This window comes from Bos javanicus, chromosome 14 (genome assembly GCF_032452875.1).
Source record: "Bos javanicus breed banteng chromosome 14, ARS-OSU_banteng_1.0, whole genome shotgun sequence".
NCBI lineage: Eukaryota > Metazoa > Chordata > Mammalia > Artiodactyla > Bovidae > Bos > Bos javanicus.
This window is the reverse complement of record NC_083881.1, coordinates 62,910,367-62,934,956: the sequence shown is the minus strand read 5'-3', so window position 1 is coordinate 62,934,956 and position 24,590 is coordinate 62,910,367. Positions and strand designations below refer to the sequence as shown.

At 43.3% G+C, this 24,590-nt stretch overlaps 1 protein-coding gene across 6 annotated transcripts in view; it reads left to right on the top strand.

Annotated features, from left to right (window-relative positions):
* The window catches only part of GRHL2 (grainyhead like transcription factor 2), a 171,122-nt gene that overhangs the window by 73,406 nt on the left and 73,126 nt on the right, over nucleotides 1–24,590 (top strand). For all 6 annotated transcript variants that reach the window (XR_009740917.1, XR_009740915.1, XR_009740914.1 and 3 more), the window contains exons 6-7: nucleotides 941–1,097; nucleotides 5,984–6,095. Coding sequence is in view for 2 of the 6 variants with exons in the window: in XM_061439255.1 (XP_061295239.1) it covers nucleotides 941–1,097; nucleotides 5,984–6,095 (269 nt within the window). In the remaining 4 variants the exon portion in view is untranslated. The remainder of the gene's footprint in view (nucleotides 1–940; nucleotides 1,098–5,983; nucleotides 6,096–24,590) is intronic.

Here is a 24,590-nt window from a genome sequence, read left to right as displayed (position 1 = left end):
GACGGTGGTTCATATTCATTGCTCATTTTAAACAATGGCTATGTTTTTCAAAGTTGGGAAAATTAGTGTTTTCCTTTTACAAGTTAAATTATATTTGTCAAATATTAGGGAAATTATTAAGAGCAGTGATCTTCAAACTTTTTTTCTGTAATAGGCTAGATATTAAGTATTTTAGTTTTAGCGAATTACACAGTCTCTGTCGCAACTCCTCAGCCCGGCTGTGGCAGTGCAAAAGCGGCCATGAGAAGGTAGAAACAGATGAGTGTAGCTGTGGGCCAGTAAAACTTTATTTACAAAAACAGCCAGCCAACTGGCTCTGGCCCAAGGACCATTGTTTGCAACCTCCTGCTTTAGAGCAGTAACCCTGTCATGAGTTCTTCTGCAGGCTTAGAAAACAAGACCCCCAAATCAAAAAATAATCCGTGTTATGAAACTAGATTCCCTAGAATTTTCAATCATGAGTGTTGAGTTCTAGATTTTTATATTCTGAGGTATTTTAAAGTGGGATGTAGCTGTGTGCAACACCTCAGTTAGACAAAAGAAGGTTAAGTATATGGATCAATTGAACAAAGGTACTCACACCTATGGCTTATAGCCAGCATGAAAGAAGCAAGTCCTATCTAAGTTAAGGCGTTGCAAAGTGCCAGCTTAAACCTAACAGAGGCTCCCCTGGCCCTGCCTGGCTCAGTGGGATGGGCATGCCGTGGACTTTCTCCCTTTCTTAACCATCTGGTTTATGGGCCACTAATAGAAATGTTATGTGCACTGTACTAGCAGTGACCTTTGGTATGGTCTCATCTCTTTTGCCATATGCTGTGTTTTGTCTGTGAAATGGAGTAAACGTTGGTTAATGTTCATACAAAATGTTATTGATGTGAAATTGATCCCAAAGGCAGAAATGTCTGAGTGAATCTGACCACTATTTGCTTTCTGTTCACAGTGGCACATTTCAGTACACCCTGGAAGCCACCAAATCTCTCCGTCAGAAGCAAGGGGAGGGCCCGATGACCTACCTCAACAAGGGGCAGTTCTATGCCATCACGCTCAGCGAGACGGGGGACAACAAGTGCTTCCGACACCCCATCAGCAAAGTCAGGGTAGGAGCCTCGTTTCTCAAATAAAGCATGGAGGGATCAGATGAAGGCATTGTTACTTCCCAGCCTTGTGGAAGGGCATGGAAAAAAATTCCAAAGTAAATAATTCTAGAACAAATGTCAGAATTGGGGCACAAGAACTTATTGGCCTGCAGTTTATCATTTTAATCAGTAACCAATAAACCCCAGGGAACAGACATGGTGGGAACATGCTTTCTGACCGTATCCAAGGGATTTTCCCAGCTTCATTCATTGCCTATGTGGTATCTAGTTACTATCATCATTGTTTTCAATCAAATGATGTTCATTTTTCCAGTAAGTAGCTGTAAGTCAGAGCATATCTGTGGGCGGGAAAGAGCTGGGCTTTCTTCTGTAAAAGAGGGTGCAATTCATACATTCATACATACAAAGAGCCCTTTGCAGCTCTGCTTAAAAGCCTTCTGCAGCCCAGTGCTTACTAAGGAGTCAAGGGGTTCAGTTCAGTTGCTCAGTCGTGTCCGATTCTTTGTGACTGCATTGACTGCAGCACATCAGGCTTTCCTATTCATCACCAACTCCTGAAACCTGCTCAAACTCATGTCCATCGAGTTGGTGATGCCATCCAACCATCTCATCCTCCATTGTCGCCTTCTCCTCCTGCCTTCAATCATTCCCAGCATCAGGATCTTTTCAAATGAGTCAGTTGAAATTTCTCATCAGGTGGCCAAAGTATTGGAGTTTCAGCTTCAGCATCAGTCTTTGCAATGAATATTCAGGACTGATTTCCTTTAGGATTGATTGGTTGGATCTCCTTGCAGTCTAAGGGACTCTCAAAGAGTCTTCTCCAACACCACTGTTCAAAAGCATCAATTCTTTGGCGCTCAGCTTTCTTTATTAGCCCTATTCTCACATCCATACATGACTACCAGAAAAACCATAGCTTTGACTAAATGGACCTTTGTTGGCAAAGTAATGTCTCTGCTTTTTAATGTGCTATCTAGGTTTGTCATAGCTTTTCTTCCAAGGAGTAAGCGTCTTTTAATTTCATGGCTACAGTCACCATCTGCAGTGATTTTTGGAGCCCCTCAAAATAAAGCCTGTCACTGTTTCCATTGTTTCCCCATCTATTTGCTATGAAGTGATGGGACTGGATGCCATGATCTTAGTTTTCTGAATGTTGAGTTTTAAGCCAACTTTTTCACTCTCCTCTTTCGCTTTCATCAGGTCCACCATAGTTTGGTCGCAGGTCAAACAAAAGGGAGGAAACACAGCCCTGCCCATCGACAGAAAATTGGATTATAGATTTACTGAGCATGGCCCTGGCCATCACAACAAGATCCAGTTTCCCCCACAGTCATTCTCTCCTATCAGGAAGCTTCCATAAGCCTCATCCTTATCCCTCAGAGGGCAGACAGAATGAAAACCAGAATCACAGAAAGCTAATAAACTGATCACATGGACCACAGCCTGGTCTAACTCAATGAAACTATGAGCCATGCCATGTAGGACCACCCAACATGGGTCATGGTGGAGAGTTCTGACAAAACATGATCCGCTGGAGAAGGGAATGGCAAACCACTTCAGTATTCGTGAGAACCCCATGAACAGTACGAAAAGTCAAGGAGTGGGCATGATATGATCCCCACCTGGAGTGACTTGAAAGAATTTTCACATCCATGAGGGCTAGTTCTGTTTTTGGGAAATGAAACTGTTTTGGAAGTCTGCCAGCTTCTGGCATTCTCGACTCTGCCAAGAAGGGCAGGACCTGGTAATGCTTCTCTACTGAAAAGGAAAATTATATATACAAGAGCTCTGAAAAGAGGTTGAAGGACTTTCCTGCCCTGTTGTAAAATGATTTATGCTGCTGTGTGCGTGCCTCCTTATTTTATCATAACTGCCTCCCCCTAAGCTGTTTCTTCAGTACACTGAGGAAGGAACGCCGTGCTCCTCCGGGCCCAGTTCACCGCATCTCAAATTCCCACACAAAGGGTAACACATGAGGTTACAGAGAAAAGTGTATCTGGGCACCTGCTGGCTGACTTGCCTGTTACTAGCTTTAGGTAAAATCACTGCAGTGGTGTGCTCTTGAATCAACTGGGTTTTATGACATTGTTTCCATGAGAAAGACAAGGGAGAACTGCTCCTCCTTTGTCCAGGCCTTCCTCCCTTCAAGTCTGTCCCAGTTCCAGATTGGAGCTTTAGGAGGCAGGGTGGTTGAGAGTGAAGGGAAGGATGGGGAGGGAGGCTCTGGGACTAATGTCCTACCTGAGGCTGCGCTCCGGGGCAGGTGCAAAGGTGCTCAGTGTGCTGTGTGCCTCCAGGGGGCTTAGTATGTCCCAAGCCTGCGGTCAGGCCTGCAGTGGAGGGATGCCGTCCTCGTCCCCATCGTCCCAACAACCAGAGCCACAATAGAACAGCTCGTATTTATTGTGTGTGTACGTTGAACACCGTACATCGAGTAACTCTCGGAAACTAGCAACAACCCTATGCCACAGGCATTACTTCTGTAATGTTCCAGATGAGGAAACTTGGCCTTTCAGAAGTCAGCGACTGGCCAAGGTCACACAGCTCAAATGTGAGGGAGCCAGGTTCTATCCTGAACAATCAGACTTCTAACCTACTCTCTTAACACCCAAGTGTACAGTACTGAACAGCATGGAGGCCTGAAAGGCATAGGCTCCACCTCTGGAAATTGACCCTGGTGCGCCCTATGCCATCGTATATGAATGCCTGGTGAGAAGACACTGGATACCTCTTCTTTTTCAAAAAATCTTGCCAATACAAGGTAGTGTATAACTCATATACACCTTGGTAATAACACCATTATCATCACCCTGAAAAGATGATGTTAGTAATCTAAGGCCATGGCAGCAGTTTGGAGTACAGCGACTTTTCCAAGAATTTTCTTTCATTGAAATCATGAAAATAATGTAGTTTATTTTATCTCCTTTTGTTCCATTTTGCCTGAAACAAAGAGCCTTCCTTCTCTTCAGGTCTTCAATCTAACAGCCTTGGAGAACAGGATGGCCCTTCTCGGAGTGCGTCTGTCTTACTCCTCGGCTCTGGGAGAGCAAGCTGCCTGGAGGAGCAAGGAATGCACTTAGAATCTCTGAGCACTGATTTCTGTGAACAGTGCTACATCCTAAGTCAGAGCCTGTGGCCCTGGTAATAGCAGTTTCAAACTGCCTTTTTCTTTATCACTGGAAAAATACATTTCCATACCAAAACCAGGCCATTACTTATGCTAATTTAGTCATTGACTAGAAAAAAGTCACCCGAAATGTTATTTTTATTTTGGGACAGACAGAAATAAACAACAGGAGGCTGTGCAGTGAATGTTTACATAGAAATAGAAAGACCTGAGGAAGGGGAAGGGGGAAGGATGGAGGGAGGCCGAGCCCCGGGTTCTACCAGCACAGCCCGTGAGTCCCTTTCTCGTCAGCTCTCCTGCACGCCTTTGTGAGTCATGCTGCTTGTGGATTCGAATAATATGGATGCATTATTTCTAAACCAGCTTTTCTGACAAACCTCTGCTTTTTTTGTGTGACACATGTTTACATACCACTGGGAATAAGCCAGATCTTGACACTACGGCTACTATCATGCATTTAGTATCTCTTATTTGTCGGGCACTATGGACATGGTCACCCCACTCCAGTACTCTTGCCTGGAGAATCCATGGATGGAGGAGCCTGGTGGGCTGCAGTCCATGGGGTCGCTAGGAATCGATCACGACTGAGAGATTTCCCTTTCACTTTTCACTTTCATGCATTGGAGAAGGAAATGGCAACCCACTCCAGTGTTCTTGCCTGGAGAATCCCAGGGACAGGGGAGCCTGGTGGGCTTCCGTCTATGGGGTCGCACAGAGTCGGATACGACTGAAGTGACTTAGCAGCAGCAGTAGGGACACGGTGGTGAGTGACACTATATCCCCGCCCTTATTAACATAAGCCACTGCCATGGACTGAGTAACTGTAGGTAATTAGGTAGATATGTGTCAAATGCTACAGGGGTCAAGGCATTAAGGAATGAGAGTTGATGAACTATTCTCTTGAAATAGCAGAAAAATTTCTAAGAGGTATTTTGGATATGGAATGAGATGGGGAGTATATTCCTGGATATAGTATTCCTCATGCAGTAATTAAAGGGTTGTAAGTTGGTTTTGTTTTGTTTTTTTTTTTGGTTTGTTTGGTGATTTTGGGTACCTTCTCCACCTCGTAAATGACAATGAATTAACATATATTTAGTTTAGCAAGACAGCTTGGAACTTAGAAGTGGAAGTCATTTGGGATTCTTATTTCTACAGATATAATTAGTTTCATGGGCTCATTTAAAAGTATATCCACATATTTAAGGAAATCATATGGTTGACTTTGTATCTTTTGGTCTGTGATATATCTGTATTTTATATCATTGTTCATCAGTGTGAGCTCATCTTTTAGTATTTCTCTCAGTACCATCACTGATTCAGTCAGAGGCACTTAATTAGGCCAGAAACACATATTTGCTCTTTTACAAAAGCACCAAATTCTATGTTTAAGGATATGCCATTTCAAAAATGGCCTTGTATTCAATGTAAGAAAAAAATCTTTTTTGGTATTCCCACTCACCTCACAAAATAGTACATTTGCTGGTAAATTGGTTAATCCAATTGTGTGTTAGTCATGGTAAAGATGAGGTAGCATTTTTTTTTTTTTTTACTCTGTGCTGTTTTCACTTCCCACTTATTTTCTAAAAAGTAGGCCTATTTTGAAACAAAATAAACCCTACAACTGAGCTTATCTAAAGCAAGAAAAGCAAATTTACAGAAATTAAGGCAACACACCTCTGATAGGATTCCCAGAACTGGACACTGTGGAGCAGGAGGGGCTGAATGGAAAATAAGCTGTGTGGTTCTCCCTGCCCTGCAGAGCGTGGTGATGGTGGTCTTCAGTGAGGACAAAAACCGGGATGAGCAGCTGAAATACTGGAAGTACTGGCACTCTCGGCAGCACACCGCAAAGCAGAGGGTCCTTGACATTGGTAAGTTGACCTTGACCTTGACCTTCTTGCATGGTCTTTGGTAAACCTCCATGTTGCCTTGATAGAAAGAAGAGCCCAGAAATCACAGCTGAGACCTACATCACTCCTGTGATGTGCCTGGCACTAGTTTGGAACGTTTCCAATATTTCAGTACATTTAGTACAAATTGGACTGAGAAGTCAAGATTGGGCTAAGCTTAGAGCAAAACACTTTGTGTCCCATAGAAGTCAACTGTGTCTCATATAATAATAGATTTAGATTTACCATGGCCAGGCCAGTTTCTGAAACATATTTCCATGCCCTCTTGTGTTTGAGCCTAATAACTGGCAGGCAGGCCAGAGGAACTCTTATTCCTTCCTGTAACACAAGTAACGTGGGCTCATTTGGATCTAAGGTACTCGTGAAGGTCACGGGACTAGATAGAGCATTCTAGTTCTCTAATTTTCTATCTTGTGTTCCTTCTATCCAAACACACGTCTAGTGCAAAGAGTACTAGGTGATCAGACTAATGCAGAGTTTGAGAGAGCGTTCTTGGCAGTAGAGAAGGAATGATCTGCCCAGTGCATTTCCCGGAGTCTGTATATTCCTAAACATCATGCTTGTTCTTCAGAGATTCAGAGCCCCCGGGTGGGACTCAAGAGTCCAGTCAAGAGAACAGAGCCCATACCAAGTGGTTCCATGGAGAGAATTCATTGCCAAGATTGGGAGGGTGGAAGGCCCCACGAGGCCATGAGAGAGGAGCCACAGCAGGAACTTGCTGCTATTTGCTGGAGGGCCGAAGGATCAAAGGAGAGGGGGTGGGAGTTGTGAGAGCCCCCAGGCAGGGACAGGATCCGCCGGAGCCACAGCTGGGACCATGGAGGGAGCAGCTGTCTTAGAGCAGCGAGGACGCGGACCCCAGAGGGAGCAGCTATCTTAGAATAGCGAGAACCGCAGAGAATCTGCCAGAAACACCCCTCAGTGTAGAGCGAGGGGGAGAGGGCACGCCCTGCCCCCCAGCCTCCCCTAGCACTTTCCATTGACCCCATTAGCCTGAAGAGGAGGGCACCTCCCAGGCACATGCACTTTGTAGGAATCAACCTCTAGACACAGAGCAAAGCAGGGGGTGCCAGGGATTGATCTTAAAGTGTCTAGAAATAACTTAAGACCACAGTAATTATATGTGTTTCTAAATAATTTTAACAGTTCATGTACATCCTGCTTCCATAAGAAATTATTTCCCATTTATAGGCTTTATTTTCACGTTTCCCAGACCTCGAGGCACAGTCCCAGTGAGGACAGGCCAAGTCCAGTGAGGAAGGTTTCTGCTGTGTTGGACACCAGAGTTGATAATGAAGCACTAGAAGGATGTTTACTTTGATTTCTTTCATATTATAGCAAAGGACTTTTTCAAACCTTTTATCTCACACTTGCTGGGACCCTTTGACCAATGGTAGAGGAACGAAGGTAGGGTTGGAGACTCGCTGTAGAACATATGGAAACTAATTTGCTGGTTTTTCTTGCAAAATGGCTACACCACTCCTTATCTCTACCACAGATGCACACACTCACACACATCTCCTTTCAACTAGTCAAACGAATTTATTTAATAAACAAGGAAACCAAGGCTTACTGACCCACCTTTCCTTTCCTCCGATAATTAGTGCAAGACTTAGTGCAAGTGCTGGGATAAAAGCGATCTTCCTCACCCAAGTCACACCCTGAACCCCCAAGATCGACCAACTGGGAAGAAGGGTTTGGGAATACTTGCTGTAACCTGCTTTGGAGGCAGTCTGCCCAGAGCAGAGGAACAATTTTATTTTATTTGAAAAGTTAGCCTTATAATTACTGCCCAAGAAAGGAGCAATTAAGTAGAAATGTGGCCTAGGTCCAAATAAGGCAAATAATAAACACGTTTTACTGGCATACCTGTGGGTTCAACTTTGATGTTGCTACACGGTTTACTTTTCTTAGCCCAGAATGATCTCTCAGGTCTCATAGGATTTCAGATCTTATCTCTCTTCTTTATCACCTCCTGGCTGCTTTTTCTCCCTCATGTAACCCTTTGCACATGTGTGTGTGCACACAAACACACACACATTTATCACTGAGATTTGTGACTTTGACTCAGTAACTTCATGGCTACCTGGGCTGTTTGCTGACTCTGAGATTAAGGCATTGAATCAGCCTCTTAGGTTCAAATGAAAAATCAATTTTCTGACCACAGTCTCTACCCCTCACCTCAACCTGACAGGATGAGGAAAGATGGAAGAAATTCCTCTCATTCATTCTTGTACCAGATTTTAAAAAATCAAGCAACTTGTTCCTCTGTCAGTGGGCGGTTAACACCATTTCCAGTAGAAAGCGTGGGTGGTGAGGTTGCTGTGGCAACTGCATGCGTGTGCTGCGTGCCCTCCCCGTGGTGACTCTGCAGGGCCGTGTTGAGAATGTCTGTGAGGCTGCACCCTGCGCTCAGCCAGGGGGCTACCAGTGCCTGCTGAGGGGGAGGAGGCCCAGGAGTGCGTTTATGCTATACCTTTGTCAGTTTGGGTGGAGAACCTTCTAGTGGCTGGCCTGCAAGAGAAAAGGAAAAATCCAGAAGTGTGTAATGTGTTATTTTTCTTTACCTTTATGAACTGGAGATTAAAGCTGGGTCTCCCAAGTTGCAGTTCCCCAAGCCTCTCCCAGCCACTGTGGTCAGCAAGTCCAACTGAAGCCTGTAGGTAGTGACTTTGAAGCTGGCATTAGAGACTGAGATGAGGCCCTTTTTTGCTAAAACGAGCATTCGTAACCTGGGTCCTTGGGTCTGTGGGTGGGCTTCGGGGAACCTCCATTACTCAAGTTATGTGCAATACCACTCTGTGTTTGGATACACAGGTCCTTTTACCTTTCCAGGGGTGCCCAGGACAGCCAGCCCTCCCTCCATCCCTCAGTCTCCCTGCTTCCCTTCCAAGCAGCACCCAGTGGAGCTCTCACCTCTCTGGGTCTTTCTTCAACATCCCCTCAGAACTCATGTGCTCAATTGACTCTTGGCGACGCCATGGACAGTAGGCCACCAGGCTCATCTGTCCATGGGATTTCCCAGGCAAGCATACTGGAGTGGCTTGCCATTTCCTTCTCCGGGGAACTCACCACTCATGCTCGAGGGTCATCCTGTCACCTCTGGGCCCTGATATAATCATGCCTGGAGCACATTCTCCATATTTCCCTACATAAATTGTCTCCTCTGGACTAGACTGTTGGTTGTTCTTTGTGGCCCCGCCTCATCGCCCACTCCTGCCCTCTGAGTAACCTGTGTGTGCCGGCTGCCTGATGGGAGAGGACCCTCAGCGTCCCTGTTGGAGTCCCCATCTGTGGAAAGGCCATCCACGGAAAGTGGAGGGCCAAGGAAGAGAGCTGCTCCTCAGAGCAGGGGGCACCTCAGCTGCCAGCTTCCTGAGTGCTGAGCAGAGTTCCTGGTGAGTCCCTTCCTGCCTCACACCAGTCACATCCCTCCCTGGGCGGATACTCACATGTTGCCTGACTTGTTCCCTCACTTCTTGGAGGTCTTTGCTTGTCGTCACCGTATCAGAGAGACCTTCCCTCTCACCTCACCCAAACATCACGCCCTCGTCGCTCTCAAGCTGCCTTAACTCTACTCCACTGCAGAGCCGTGTCGCCACCAAACATGTTATGAATACATGTTTCTATTTCTTCTTGTGTCCCCCCTCATGCTACACTAAGCCCCATAAGAGCAGACACTAGTCTGTTTTCTTTTCTGCTCCAGGCCTAATGCCTCTCACAGAGCCTGAGTCACCGTGAGCATTTGATAAATATTTCCTGAAGGAATTAATGAACGTATGAACGAATGAATGAACGCACGTAAGTTTGAAACTCTTGCTGCAGTGATAGGAAGCTGGCTTTCAAAGGCGCGAACTGTGTCTTCGTAACAGCTCCGGGGTGTCTGTTGCCTTTTGTGTGCCACGCTCTTTCTATACATCAGACTTAAGCATTTTGTCCTTCATCCTGAAAACAGCTTATTTTATTGCTGAAAAGCTGAGAGGGTGAGGTGTGAAGAATTTTACCCAGGATCAAACACCTGGTAAGTGGTGAAGGTGGAAATTCAGGATTGCTAGAGTGTGCACCCCTTGTTTTTTTTAATTATTGTGTGTCTTCACTCCACTGTCTCTCATCTTTGTATCCTGACCTCTAGATCACTCTGCCGCCCCCCCGCCCAGCCCCTAATCACATGCAGAGTAACTGCAAGCTGTCATGAATTGACCTTGCGCTGAGGCCCTGCCTCTCTCCACTGCACCTTCCTTTCCAGACGCTGAGAACGCTTTGCACTCTGGGTGGCAGGACTCGGCTGCTGCTAGTTCTGGCATTTCTAAAAGCCAGTTCAGATGTGTGGTTCTTGTACATTAGGCCATAAACTATGTTGGTGGGGAAGGAAACATTAGCAATTAGCTCTTGCTGGATATAAGTAGAACAAACAAACCCCAGCCCAAGTGCACTCTGCTGCTCTGCAAAGCACATAAGTAGAGTTCTCCAAGTTTCACAAGTTCTTTCTTGTGAACTCGTCGGATAACAACAGTTACTCCAGGTCATCAATATGTTCACATTCTGCAGCCTAAAGAGTGTTCCTGCACTAATTGTACCTACTGTATGGAATCACCACTTTGATGGTATCTGTCCTTTGCTCATCTCTGAGCGTGAAACCCCCTTTCTCAACGGACATGGAGTCAGTGTTGATCCCATCTTAGTTACCACCAGCTTGCAGAAAGGCAGAGTAATTTCACATTCACTCAGCAAACCGACCCTTCGTTAGGAACTGGTGATTCAGAGATAAATAAATAAGGCAGAGCCCCATCTTCAAGTTGCTCCAGACTGGAGGCAAGAAGATGACTGGCTGAGGTTATCACATGGTGAGAGGCAGATGGGAGGAACACTTGCCGTAGATGTTTCTAAGTCCCCTCTGAAAAGATAACCAGAACATGTGAGGTCAAAAAGGTGGGGGAGGGTGCTGTGAGCCAAGGAAACAGCCCATGCAGAGGTATAGGAATCAAGACAGTAAAGCCAAAGTGAGATTGGCACGTGATTTTATAAAATCTGATAAAACTGTTGGCAAAAATGGGAGGGGTAAAACTCTCGTGCATGCTGGTGGGTGTATCATTGATTCAACTTACACAGTGGGTGGGGAGACAAGTAAACTGGGAATAAACTGGGCTGAAAAATGAGCTGGAAGGCTGTGGGAATTGTGGAGAGGCTTGCTTTTTTAAGGGGAATTTTAGAGTAACCTGGTGGCTCAGACAGTGAAGAATCTGCCTGCAATGCAGGAGACCTGGGTTCAATGCCTGGGTTGGGAAGATCCCGTGGAGAAGGGGATGGTTACCTACTCCAGTATTCTCGGCGGGAGAATCCCATGGACAGGGGAGCCTGGTGGGCTGCGGTCCATGGGGTCACTGAGTCGGACATGACTGAGTGGCTAACACTTTCTTAGAGTGACAGGGGTAGGAAGTATAGATGGGATTTGCTGGTCTCAAGCTGTAAGAGGAGACCCATGTAAAGCCGTTTCAGTGAGGTACAGACTGAAGCTCTGGGTCTCCCATGGAGGCTGAATGAGCCCAGGAGGGTGTTTTGGGGTCCAAAGCCCAGAAAGTTCCTGGTATGAGAGGGCTGTTGACTCCGACCACACGTATCCTGGTGGTCAACTCAGAGCTGCAGGCGGAACACTGGGGAAATGCTCTCTCAGACCGTTGGGTGGGTCTTTGCAGAGGCGCGTCACCACACCAGATACCGAGGGGAACTGCGCTCAGAGCTTCTCGTCTTCTGCCGCGGTGCACTCGTGTGGCTCCACAGAACCTTGCTTTGCAGTTTTGTCGGGGAGATTTTCGAAATGTGTGTGCTTACACTTTTTTTATATTGAGGTGTAACATGCATATTTTGTTTTTCATTAATCCATGTTTTTCTCTTGTTGAACACAGTGGGCTTTAGAGATGCAGGAATATATAAGTGAGGGCCCATAAGAGATGTCCCTCATCCAGGGGAGTGTTCCATTCGCCCATTGGTCCTCCCAGAACTCTGACAAGGGGGAGACTGGGCAGAAATACAGGCAAATGGAATACTCTGATGAGGTGACATTTGTCTTTATTGAGTTGCAGGGTTTTATTTGGGAGACTTTGCTCAACTGCTGATGGTTTTTAGCAGGACTGAGCCAGGGTCCGGGTGGGATGAAGTGGGGGAGAGACTGGTTATAGCTGGGGAGAGACCTGGAGGAGTAAGCTGTAAAGGAGAGATGCAAAAATTAACTCAGGAATGAGAGATGAATTATAGAACTGGTAGACTTTCAGAACTGACTGGCTGTAGGGATAAAGGAGAAGAAAAAGATCACAGAAAGAAAGTGCAGCTTTGCCAATGAGGTAGGGGTTGGGAGTAGCAGCAAGCATGGTGTCCCAGGTGCCAGGGGAGTGTGGGCTGACTGATGCTGAGTCCAGCCAGGGGCACAGTGACTTTTAGGCACCATCTACACATTAAACAGGCCGGGAGTTCCCTGGGACTCATTTGCACAGTGGAGAGATCCAGTTTTGCCCCATGTAAGCCATTTAAAAAATATTTGAAAGGAACTACCAATCATAAAATGAACCAGAATGCGCAGCAAGTCTACTCAAAGTGTGAATAATTACAGAACCACTTTCTTGGGGAAGAATGTTTTTCTGTTTCCTTTCAAGCAAGGAAGGAAAATTATAAGACATTCAACAACTAACATTGATTTATAGAATGAAAAATCAGAAGCTACAGCAGATACATTGAGACTCATTCAAATATAGCTTCTCTCTACTGAACAGAATTAAGAATTATTTGCTTGCTTGACAATGCAGCTTTTTCAAAATAATGAGCATCAGAGTTTTTGCACTTTCCGAAAGGGTGGTATGGATGGTGATGTAATTAGACTAATTCCCCAAGCACGTCCGAATGAGCAAAATTACTTGATAGTCACATCCAATGTAATCAGTATTGACATCATTTTGCAGTTAATTGTGAAACCAACCATTTGCTCTTTATTCAATCTGTCTTTGATTTTGGTTCCCAGAAAGTAATCTTTCCTTGTATTAGTATGTATTATATTGTTAATATTAATCCCATTGTTTTCCATTGACAGGCAGTTATAGTCTCTTTGGTTATTAGCATGTGATTATAGGATTTTCATCTGTGCCCTAATACAAATGTATTTCTTTATTTTAAAATTGTCCTGTTGATAGCAATCTTATATTAAGATAAAGTTTTCATGAATCCTTAAGGTCTGATGAAATCAAAACATTTTTTCAAGTTTAGTTCGAGATAGTTTTCTGTGAGGGTCAAAGAGAAGCCTTTCGGGAGATTCTCGAATACAGCATTTCGTTGACCACTGTGACTTTCGCAGCTTGGCTCATCTGTCTGGGGCTGGGAGCTCTCTTCTGTGTGGAGTCGTACTCCACTTTCAAATAGGAATTGTGAATAAAACTAAGTTACACCTTTAGTTTTCCTTTGAGCTTTCTAGAGGAGCCTGGCTTTGGATGTGCCTTACAAGTGTGCTTTCTTGCAGTTTTTATAGTCAAATGCTGGCTTGGGCTACTCAAAGCTGTGCAGAGAAGTGGGGCGTGGTGGTGTAGAGATTGGTGGGCTGGGAGAGGCATCTGCTGGTTTTCAAGAGGTCAGGTAGCCAAGTAGTCAGCATGAATCTGTGGCCCAAAGGGGCCTAGACTCAGGCATGAGTAAGATGTGGAGTAGGAAGTGACTCCTCTTTCAAGAAACATGGATGGAAGGAAAGAGGAAGACCTAGCAATGGTTTGGAAGGAAATCTGCCAAGACCAGGGCCTGAATGTGTGGTCATTTGGTGAACTCTGGCCCTGTCCTGGCCCCTTCCCTTGTGGGGATGGCTGGGGGAACCCCAGATCACCATAGGGTGCCCTGCAGCTTGCCTCTCTCTTCCCCAGGGTTGCCCACTCTGCCACTGAGTTTTGTTCTGCGGTGAGCCCTCCTCCCCCAGCACTGAGCAAACCTGCTCTCTCCCTGCAGCTGGGAAAGTGTGGGACTTCCCTCCTTTAAAAATAACTCAAGGAAATGGAATTTTGATTTTTTATATTTCCTAGACTCTTTCCACACTTCTGAATAGATATGAAAAGTAAATTTGATTCAAAACCAAACCAAACCCCTTGAGAGCCCTCAACTTAAAAAATAAATAAATAATAACCCAACCCAGGGCTGGTTGGTGAGAGTCAGGGCAGTGAGTGAGTCAGAGCTGAGATAGTGGAGCAGCCTTGGCCCCTGCTTCCTGCACGGGTGGGGGCAGGGAGGAGAGGTTGGGGTGTGGCCCCGGCTCTGCCCCACCTGCTGTTTGATCATCAGCTCCGGTTGTTGAAACAGTCACAGGCAGTGCGAGGCACCCTCTGATTTACAGAGAAGCACTGTAGCCACAGCTACTGGACAACTGTTTTCATCATCAACTTTGGTTAGAAAACATGGCCATGATAAAAATCGTAGCCTGTTAATGCTGTATTTAAAAGATGATACACTGCAAATATTCTTTAAACTTTAATCTTAGTTCAAGCAGAACATACTCATTTTCAATAAAAATTGAACCACCGTGAGTTTTTCTTTATTGCATGCGTGTCTCCGTATGAGTGTTAGGAGCTGATTCTATTGGGGACAGCACCTCTGGGGAGAATCATTTCCTCCTTGGCATGTGTGCCTAGGGTGATGGAGAGTTCCTCCAGCCTTCCCCCGAGACAGGGCCAGAGTTCACCAACTGTCCACACATCCAGGCAGATTTCCTTCCAAACTATTGCTGGGTCTTCCTCTTTCCTTACAATCCAGGTTTCTTAAAAGAGGCATCATTTCCCTCCTCACATCTTACTCACGTCTGAATCCAGCATAATCTGCCTTTTATTAAGATTTCTTTTTTTTTTTTAACTGGAGTATTGTTGCTTTACAATACTATGTTAGTTTCTGCTGCACCGCAGAGTGAGTCGGCCGTATGTACACATACCTCCCTCTTTTCCGGATGTCCTTCACATTTGGGTCACCAGAGAGCGCCTAGCAGAACTCCCTGTGCCGTGCATCCTCGTCAGTTACCTGTGTTAAACACGTAGTGTGTGAGTCCCCATTGCTCCACCCACTGCCTCTCCTCCATCCTTGGGACCCTTATGTTTGTTCTCTGCATCTGCATCTCTAGTCCTGCTTTGCAAATAAGGTCCTCTATACCATTTTTCTAGGTTCCACATATGAAAGTGAAAGTCGCTCAGTCGTGTCCGACTCTTTGCAACCCCATGGGCTATACACTTTTTGGATTTCTCCAGGCCAGAATACTGGAGTGGGTAGTCTTTCCCTCCTCCAGGGGATCTTCCCAACCCAGTGATTGAACCCAGGTTTCCAACATTGCAGGCAGATTCTTTACCAGATCAGCCACGAGGGAAGCCCAAAATGTGTGTCATATATTTATTTTTCTCTTTCTGACTTAACTCTGTGACAGTCTCTAAGTCCATCCATACCTCTACAAATGGCACAGTTTCATCCCTTTTAATGGCTCATAATTTTCCATTGTATAGATATGTGTGTGTGTATACATATGTGTATATGTATACATATATGTGTATATATATATGCCACATCTTCTTTATCTACTCCTCCATTGATGGACATTTAAGTTGCTCCCATGCCCTGGCTATTGTAAATAGCGCTGCAATGAACTTTGGGGTGTGTGTATCTTTTTTAATATTCAAATTTCTTAATGCCATATCTGTAGATCTGTTTCACCCCTAGGTTACTTCCAACCTCCCCTTCATTTCTCCTCTCGGGCTCTCCTTGCCTAGAATGGCCCTTCCTCCCTCCTTTACCTGGCAGTCATCTCCCTCCTAAGACCTTGTTCCACGCCCCACTTAGGTGAGATCTTCCTGATCTTTCAGACATCAGTTGCTTCCTCCAAAGGTTTTAGTTTGTACTTAGACCGTAACATTGCTGTCTTTCACTTGGTTGATCAGTTTACATTCTGTCCATTCCACTAAATGCCAAGCTTCTCGAGGGGAGAAAAAATTTTCTTCTGTAACTTTTGTATGAGCAGCACCTGGTATGGTGCCTGGCACAGAAAAGATGCTCAACTAGTGCTGACTAGCTGATGAGCAAACTTCCGTGTATTGTTCTGTGTGTGTAGGTAACACCATGGTAAGGGAATATGTGCCTTGTTAACAGGGAAATCAGGGTGGGGTTGGGCTCTGTCCTCTTCTATGATGAAACAATCAGTTTTGGTGGTATTTTTCTGGATGCCAGCTAAATGTGCATTTGGTACTTTGATTTCTTATATTTTAAAAATTGTTGCATTATTCTATAGACTTTTTCATGAAGCATGGTTAACTCCAAGACTTAATTGCTAACATAGAAACATAATACCTACATTAATAAACCAAGGGGGAACTTTTCCTTTTTAACTTGGGGGCTTCATTAATAAATTTTTCTTTTAACTTAACTGGAAATTATTGTTATTTCCCTGAAACAAACAGAAATTTGCTTTAAAGAAAACTTTACCAAGAAAAAATATGGGAATTAAAAATTGTAATTAATCTGGTCTTTAATTTGGGTTAATTTTTTTTTCACTGCTCCTGGGAAGTGTGTTTGCCTGGTTGTAGGCATTATTGTTTAAGAAACCTTTTCTGGAGAAGTACTTCCCCACTGCTGGCAATTTTAAAACCCTGAGTGGTTAACCAGAAGGAATGTTACAGAGAGGGTTAAAGTAGGAATGGGTGCTTGAAGGGCATCCACTGAATGGATGCTCTGAGAACCTGTTTCAGTGAAAGGCTGAAACTTTCTCATAAAGAGATCGTGGTTTATATGATGAGCTTTCAAAATGAACACACACACACATAACTAAAGCCACTCAACAGACCTATCATATTTAATACTGTAAAATACTTTAATTTCCTGTCTTCCACCATTTTCTTTTTCACATTTACTGGATGCCACATTGCTTTCTCCTACTTGGTCGGAACTTTCCTGTATCTTTAGCTATATTTGACCATGACTTCATCTCAAACATGTTATCTATGCTCCCTATTTGAGTTTATGTCTTTAAAAAATATTTATTTGGCCACGTCGGGTCTTAGTTGCAGCACCCAGGATCTTTATTGCAGCATGCAGACTTCTCAGGTTGCAACCTGTAGGCTTAATTGTCCCCTGGAATGTGGGATCTTAGTTCCCCGACCAGGGATCAAACCCCTGTCCCCTGCCCGGGAAGACGGATTCTTAACCACTGGACCACCAGGGAAGTCCCTGATTTCATGTTTTTTGCTTGGTACCTAATTATTTTCTTTCTTTAGAGATGCATTTAGTGAAACCTCAGCCTAATAGTCTCACATTTTTTAGTGTTACTTGGTTGACTTAAGAATTACAAAAAAAGAAACCCTGGCAAGACAGTCTGATAGTGTCACGAGACTCAGCTAATTACTGAACAGAACTACAGAGCTGGTCTTTTCAGCCGCACTCCAGCAGGGACTGGAAACCTCTCTCTCACCCTGCCTTTCAGCAGGAACAAACGCATGTCTTCCTTGGCTTTGCAGTACCCACAAGTGTGGAATTAGGCAAATGTAAAGTTTTTCTTCCCTGTTTACAAAATCTAAAACTTGCCAAGAGAAAGTTTTTTCTGTACAACAGAAAAAAACAGAAAGTTTTTTATGCTGTGAGGCCAGCACTGTGTTATCTCCATTTCACAGATCAAGGAGCCAACTTTTCTAAGGTGGCTGTTGGTTTCCTCTTGGTGCACACCTGCAGTCCTCAGATGCTGTGATTCAGCATCTCCAAGGAGAATGGTAACAGCAGGAACTGCCTCCCTCCTTTGAAGGACACATTTATCTTCTTGAGGAAATATATGTAAGAGAATTGGAATTTCCATTTTGAAATAATATGTAAATCCTCTAATAACTGTTGAAAAATAAATAAACAGGAATAGCAACGTGAGTAACTCTAATAGCAGTTAATGCAAAAATCCCTCATATAACAAACACCCTCCACCCTCATCGTCCACATAACAAACTTACCTTCCTTTATCTGTAGACCACTTTGGTGAGTGACTGGGCAGCCCAGGGGCTAATGGGAAGGTTGAAAGTGGAGGTTGCTTTTAATGGATCTTGAGCTACTGAAAGAATTGGGTTTGTAATTTCTGGTTGATCAAAGGGTAATCCCTGTGAAGATTTACAGTTCTCATAGTGTGTCTGTGTCCCGCACCCCCAGTTACCAAAAAGTCATTTCTTTTTTTTGAATCTATTCAACTCAAAAGGGCAGTTATAGGTGTTGGAAAATCATTTGTGACATTGAGGGCTACTAGATACTAGAATGAGACTTTGAGAGATTGGAATGTCTTAGGACAGAAAAGCAATTCTGAAGACTGTTGCTAATAATAAAGTACCATCGTTTGAGAAAGAGTTCCATTGTCTTTCATAAATTAGACTTGGTTTAACTGGGAAGCGTCACACTTTCCGGAAATGTCAACTGACGTGGGGAAAGCTTGGGGACTTGTGCTAGAGGAAGGGAGCCCGGTGTGCAGGTCTGACATGATTTTGGCTGAATAACCACTCTGGGCAGTAACTTCTAATCCTAGATGTCTATAACATCTTGTCCTCTGCCTTCCCCTAAGAGTGTTAGCATATTAAGTAACGAAATAAAGAATGGAAAACTGAAATAAAACATGAATAGTTCCCACAGTATACACAAATAAATTATTTACCGAAGCACTACCCCAGTCTTCATTCATTCAGTGAAATGTCAGGATGTGTTAGGCACTTTTGTGTTTTCACAAATTTAAAAGACACATAGTTTAAAAAGACATAATAGTTAGATTGAATTTAAATCTCACTGAATAACAGACTAATGAGAAGAGTTTAATTTTAAGCCCATCCCAGTTGATTTAAATTCAGAGCTAGAAGTCTTGTTGTATGTGTGTGTGGGTATATATATATATATATATATATATATAAAAGTGAAAGTATTACTCACTCAGTTGTGTCTGACTCTTTGTAAACCCTTGGATTGTAACCTGCCAGGCTACATGGGATTTCTCAGGCAAGAATACTGGAGTGGGTTGTCATTCCCTTTTCTAGGACATATGTGTATGTGTGCCTACAAACAGAATGTGACCTACTTTCAATCTGAAGTCAAGTTTTATGGGTCAAGACCAGCATTCTTTTTCCCTGTTTTCCCATTATGGTATGCTGGGCTTCCCTGTTGGCTCAGATGGTAAAGAATCTGCCTGCAATGCAGGAGACCTGGGTTTGATCCCTGGGTTGGGAAGATTCCCTGGAGAAGGGAATGGCTGCCCAGGATATTGAATATGGTTCCCTGTGCTATACAATAGGACCTTGTTGTTTATCTGTTTTGTATATACTAGTTTGCATCTGCTAATCCCAAACTCCCAACCCTTCCCCTCCCCAGCCCCCTCCGCCTTGGGAAGTTTGTTCTCTATAGTTTGTTCTCTGTATCTGTGAGTCCATTTTTGTTTTGTAGATAAGTTCATTTGTGTCTTATTTCAGATACATATAAGTGATATCACATAGTATTTGTCTTTCTCTTTCTGACTTACCTTGATTAGTATGATCATCTCTAGGTCCATAACATGTAACTGTAAATGGCATTATTTCATTCTTTTTTATGACTAATATTCCATTGATGTATAAACATCACATTTTTTTTACCCATTCATCTGCTGATGGATATTTAGATGGTTTGCACGTTCTGGCTGTTGTAAATAGTGCTACACTGAACATAGGGGTGTATGTATCTTTTTGAATTATAGTTTTGCCTGGATATACACCCAGAAGTGAGATTGGTGGATCACAGGTACCTTTCAGCACATCCTCTCCAGTATTTGTTATTTGTGGACTTTTTCATGCGGCCATTCTGGCTGGTGTGATACCTCCTTGTAGTTTTGATTTGCATTTCTTGAATAATTAGTGATACTGAGCATCTTTTCGTGTGTCTGTTGGCCATCTATATGTCTTCCCTGGAGAAACAGCTATTTAGGTCTTCAGGACCAGCATTCTTAAGCAATGAAATCAAACAGAATAAAAGTATGGGGTTGGCCAAAAAGTTCATTTGGGTTTTTCCGTACCATTTCTCTGGCTGATGTAAACCTGAACGAACTTTTTGGCCAACTCAATACTAGCCTATCTGGAATGCAGCAACGGGTTACAGTGTCAATGCTTTTCTTATTCTAAGTTTATGTTAAGTGCAATTGAAAGCTATCTCACAGGCCTGTATAATTCTTTCTCTAGAAATAGAAGGGTGAGTCAAACAAATAAAATATTAGGCTTCTCCTAATGGGAAAACTCTAAGAAAGAGTTTATCTTAAATGATATATGGAGAGTAAATATCATAACAATATTAATAACTCCAGCTTTAATAGTGCCAAAGAGTCACTCTACACCAGTCACAATTCTATGAGTCACAAATTTTGTTTTCATAATGTCAGCCCCTTTTGTTCTGGATTATGTATGGAAAGGTGCTCATTGTAAAGCTTATATATTACAGAACTTCTTAGGTTTCAATCCCAGCTTGTCCCTTTCAGAACTAAGTGACTGCCAGGGAGGGGAGGTACTCGATGCGTTTGCCCACTATACCTAGTAGGAATAATTTTTAAAAGCTACTGATCAGAATTATTTGAGGTTGTGTTCATGAAGTATGTGTATTTAGTACACACTCAGCTCTCAGAGACTGGTGGTTGTTCCTAACTGTTTGCTCAGGACCCAGTGATGGAAATACATTTAGTGCCTCTAAAAATCAGCTCAAGTGTCAACACCCTTAAGGAAACCCAGGTCACCTCTGATTTGGTAAAAATATATAAAGGAAATCATGAACTCAGAGTTCTTGTGAGTCATTCAGATTTTAAGAAGCTGATTCTTTAGTTTTGAAAACAGAAAAAAAAAAAAATCTCAGAACCTACTTCAACTAGGGTTTATTTATTTTTCATATTTCAAGTCAGAGTGAATACTTTTAGAATGACCCTTGACTGTTTCCGGAATTTGAACTGATCCCATTTGTCATTGCAGATAGAGGGACACAGATGTTTGAGGACAGAAGGGATGGGGGAAAGTGGGGACCAGCGTTGTTTCTGTCACCGACTACAGGACCAGTAGGGTCTGTTCTCTTAGACATTGTCTCTCTTTAATGGCTGAGGAAATACAAGTGCAGTAATTCACTGGCGGTCTCAGGCTTTGGTGAGAGGAGGATAAATTTAATTCAGGTCTAGGTATCTCCCCTGCCAGTGGTTTTTCTCTCTGTGCTTTGAGCACCACCGTATAAATGGACTCTTTGTAGCATCCTGACCCCAAATGCATAAAATGCATAAACTACCACAGGTCCTTGGCTTTTCAAAAGAAGCATCTTCCTGGGCTGTGATGCTGCACACTGAGTTGGTACTAGTGCCTTGAGCCATTCTCAGCATTCTGGCTTCATTATTGCACCAGTCCAGGCAGAATCCACACCTTTCAAAAGAGAAGCAATTTTTTGCATTAATTATACCACTTCTTTTAATCTCCAACAATATATACAAAAATAATAAGGAGTAGTTATAATTTACCAAGCATGTGAACTTAATTAAGGTAAAGGAGTTACTAGTTTCTTTGACAGCATTCCAGAATCACACTTACACATACAATCAGTTTGAAGAAAACAACAAAAGTCTGAATTTAAAGACCTTTTGGGACTTCCTTGGTGGTTCAGTGGTTAAGACTCCTTGCTCCCAAAGCAGAGGGCCTACGTTCAGGGGGCCTGGTCAGGGAACTAGAGCCCACTTTCCACAACTATGAGTTTGCATGCCACAGCTAAAGAATCCTGCTGCTACGACTAAAGACCCAGAACAGTCAAATGAATAAATAAATATTTTTTTAAATGAAAAAATAAAGACCTTTTAACAGACCAATATTCATATGCAAAAAAATAAAAAGGGTATAACAAATGAATTCATTGGCCTGCTTTCCATAGCAATTAAAATAGAGTGGATCCTATAATATCAGCACAGAATATAACTCCCAAAAACATGGAAAGTATTGCATATCCATGCTTGTCTAGCGGTCCTTTGCTGATAATAGTGTGAAGTTTGTCATCTCCACCCTGGTGGCTCAGATGGTAAAGAATCCACCTGCAATGTGGGAGACCTGGGTTCAACCCCTGGGTTGGGAAGAACCCCTGGAGGAGGGCATGGCAACCCACTCCAGTATTCTTGCCTGGAGAATTCCATGGACAGAGGAGCCTGGCGGGCTACACTCCTTGCAGTCACAAAGAGTCGGACACAGCTGAGCAACTAAGCACACACCTCCGTTGCTTTCTTAGAAGGGCTAATTTGTGAGCTTTCTTTCCATCCTCCCAGTGTCTGCAGGGTATGGAGATGTGTTCTTTGCTTCCTCTTCACTGCAACACCCCTAACTTTGCCCTGGTTTGCTCAGGCATTTGCAGTGGTCCAAAAATGTCCAGACTCTCCTCCTCATCAAACTTCCATTCCTCCGGCACTTCTCTACCCGCTAGTTTCCACATAGGCTATGCTATGATTTTTCTCTGTAAGATGTTAATGTCTGGTGGCCATTTATTGTTTAATTTGCAAGATAAACTTACAAGATAAATGCAGGTAGTGGTTAAAACTGTGGCCTTTGGCACTAAACAGACCTAGATTCAAATCACAGGTTGTTTTGTCACCAGCCATGTTGCTTTGCACAAGCAGCTTAACTTCTCTTTAGAAGGGCGTGCTGATACCTACCTCCTGGAGCCATGGTGAGGCTTAGAGGAGGCTGTGTCAGGAGAAGGTTTGGCATTTGGTAAGAGCTCACTTTATGGCAGGTATTAGTGTCCCTAGAGCACTTCATTTTCATGTCAGGAGATGACAGTGTCCGTTCCCAAAGAGAGTCCTAGGATGGGATTCCAGGCCAGAGAATAAGTAGAGGTCTTGGAGCAGGTGGTCCCCAGGTCTTACCATGTAGGTAGCTGCCTGGTCCTCCTGTACGTGGTGCTGGCATTTACCTAAGAGGGGAGACTTGAGGATGAAGACAGTCTGTCTCATGGACATCATGGATAATTGATGTGGGACATCACTGTAGATGGAGTGCTTTCTAAGCCTATATGTGAAATAAATTGAATGCACAAAAAGGATTCAGTCATTTCAATTTGCCATAGATCTATGCTACCCAGTCTGGTCTCCAGACCAGCAGCATCAGCCCTGCCTGGGACCTTATTAAAAAGGCAGATTCTTTGCCACATCCCAGACCTACTGAATGAAAATCTCTGGGAGTTGGCTCAGTTGTCTCCATTTTACCAAAGTTTTCCCGGTGATTCTGATGCACCCCAGCACTCGAGAGTAACTATAACAGAACATCTGCCCAAGGCTACCAACCATGAGAATCCAGAAACTATCAGTCTATGTCTTTGGAGGCTATCCTAACAGGCTCTAGAGAATCTTCATGGCTGTGTGTTCCCATATGCTTCACTTTAACATTTCAAGGACACACCCAACCTGAGAACAGACCCTGGAAAGTTTGACTCTATCACCAGACATGACATTAACATGAGATCAACTTCACCCTTATTTCATTAGATTCTCATTTCTTCTTTCCATGGTTTTGTTCTTTTTGATGCTTTGAGCTGGTTGTGTACTTTAGGGTTATCCCTTTGTGTGTAAATCACTAAGATTAATAAGAAGTACCTTCTTAACTCAGATGCAATTGACATACATTTTTTTTTTTTAGAAACCTGTTTTAGCCACTTGTAGTTTTGTTCCATTATGCCAGTTTTGGGAAACATCTAAGCCATATTTATATCTCCATGCTGATCAAGTAGATGTTTATATTCTATAGATATTTACAAACTAGTGTACAAAACATGTAGCTTGTGTGTTGCCTCGTCATCTTTTTTAGGAAACAAAGTCCATTCAAAATGTAATACAAAGTGTTTTTTTACTGGGCTTCAGTTTATGGTGCTTTACAGATAATGCTTTTTTAAAAATTGGATGTTTGTGGCAACCCTGCATGGAACAAGTCTGTTGGCACCATTTTCCCAGCAGCATCTGCCTGTGTCACATTTTGGTAATTTCTCCATATTTCAAACTTCTTCATTATTGTTGTATTTGATATGATGGTCTGTGATCAGTGATCTTTGACGTTGCTATTGTAATTGTTTTGGGACATCACAAACCACATCCGTATACCATGGCAAGCTTAATTGATAAATGTACGTGTTATGATTTCTCCACCAACAAGCCATTCCCCCATCTCTCCTTTTCCTCAGGCCCTCCTGTGCCTGGAGAGACAATATTGAAATTAGGCCAATTAATAACCCCAACAATGGTCTCTAAGTGTTCAAGTGAAAGAACAAGACTTACCTCTCTCACTTTCTTTTTCTTTTTTTCAAAATTCTTTTTTTTATTTTTTAAATTATGAAAGTATGATAATGCATTTACAGAAAATACAGAACAAAATTACATATAGTTCCACTATATATTACAATTACTTTTAGGTAGTAAATTAGAATTTTAGT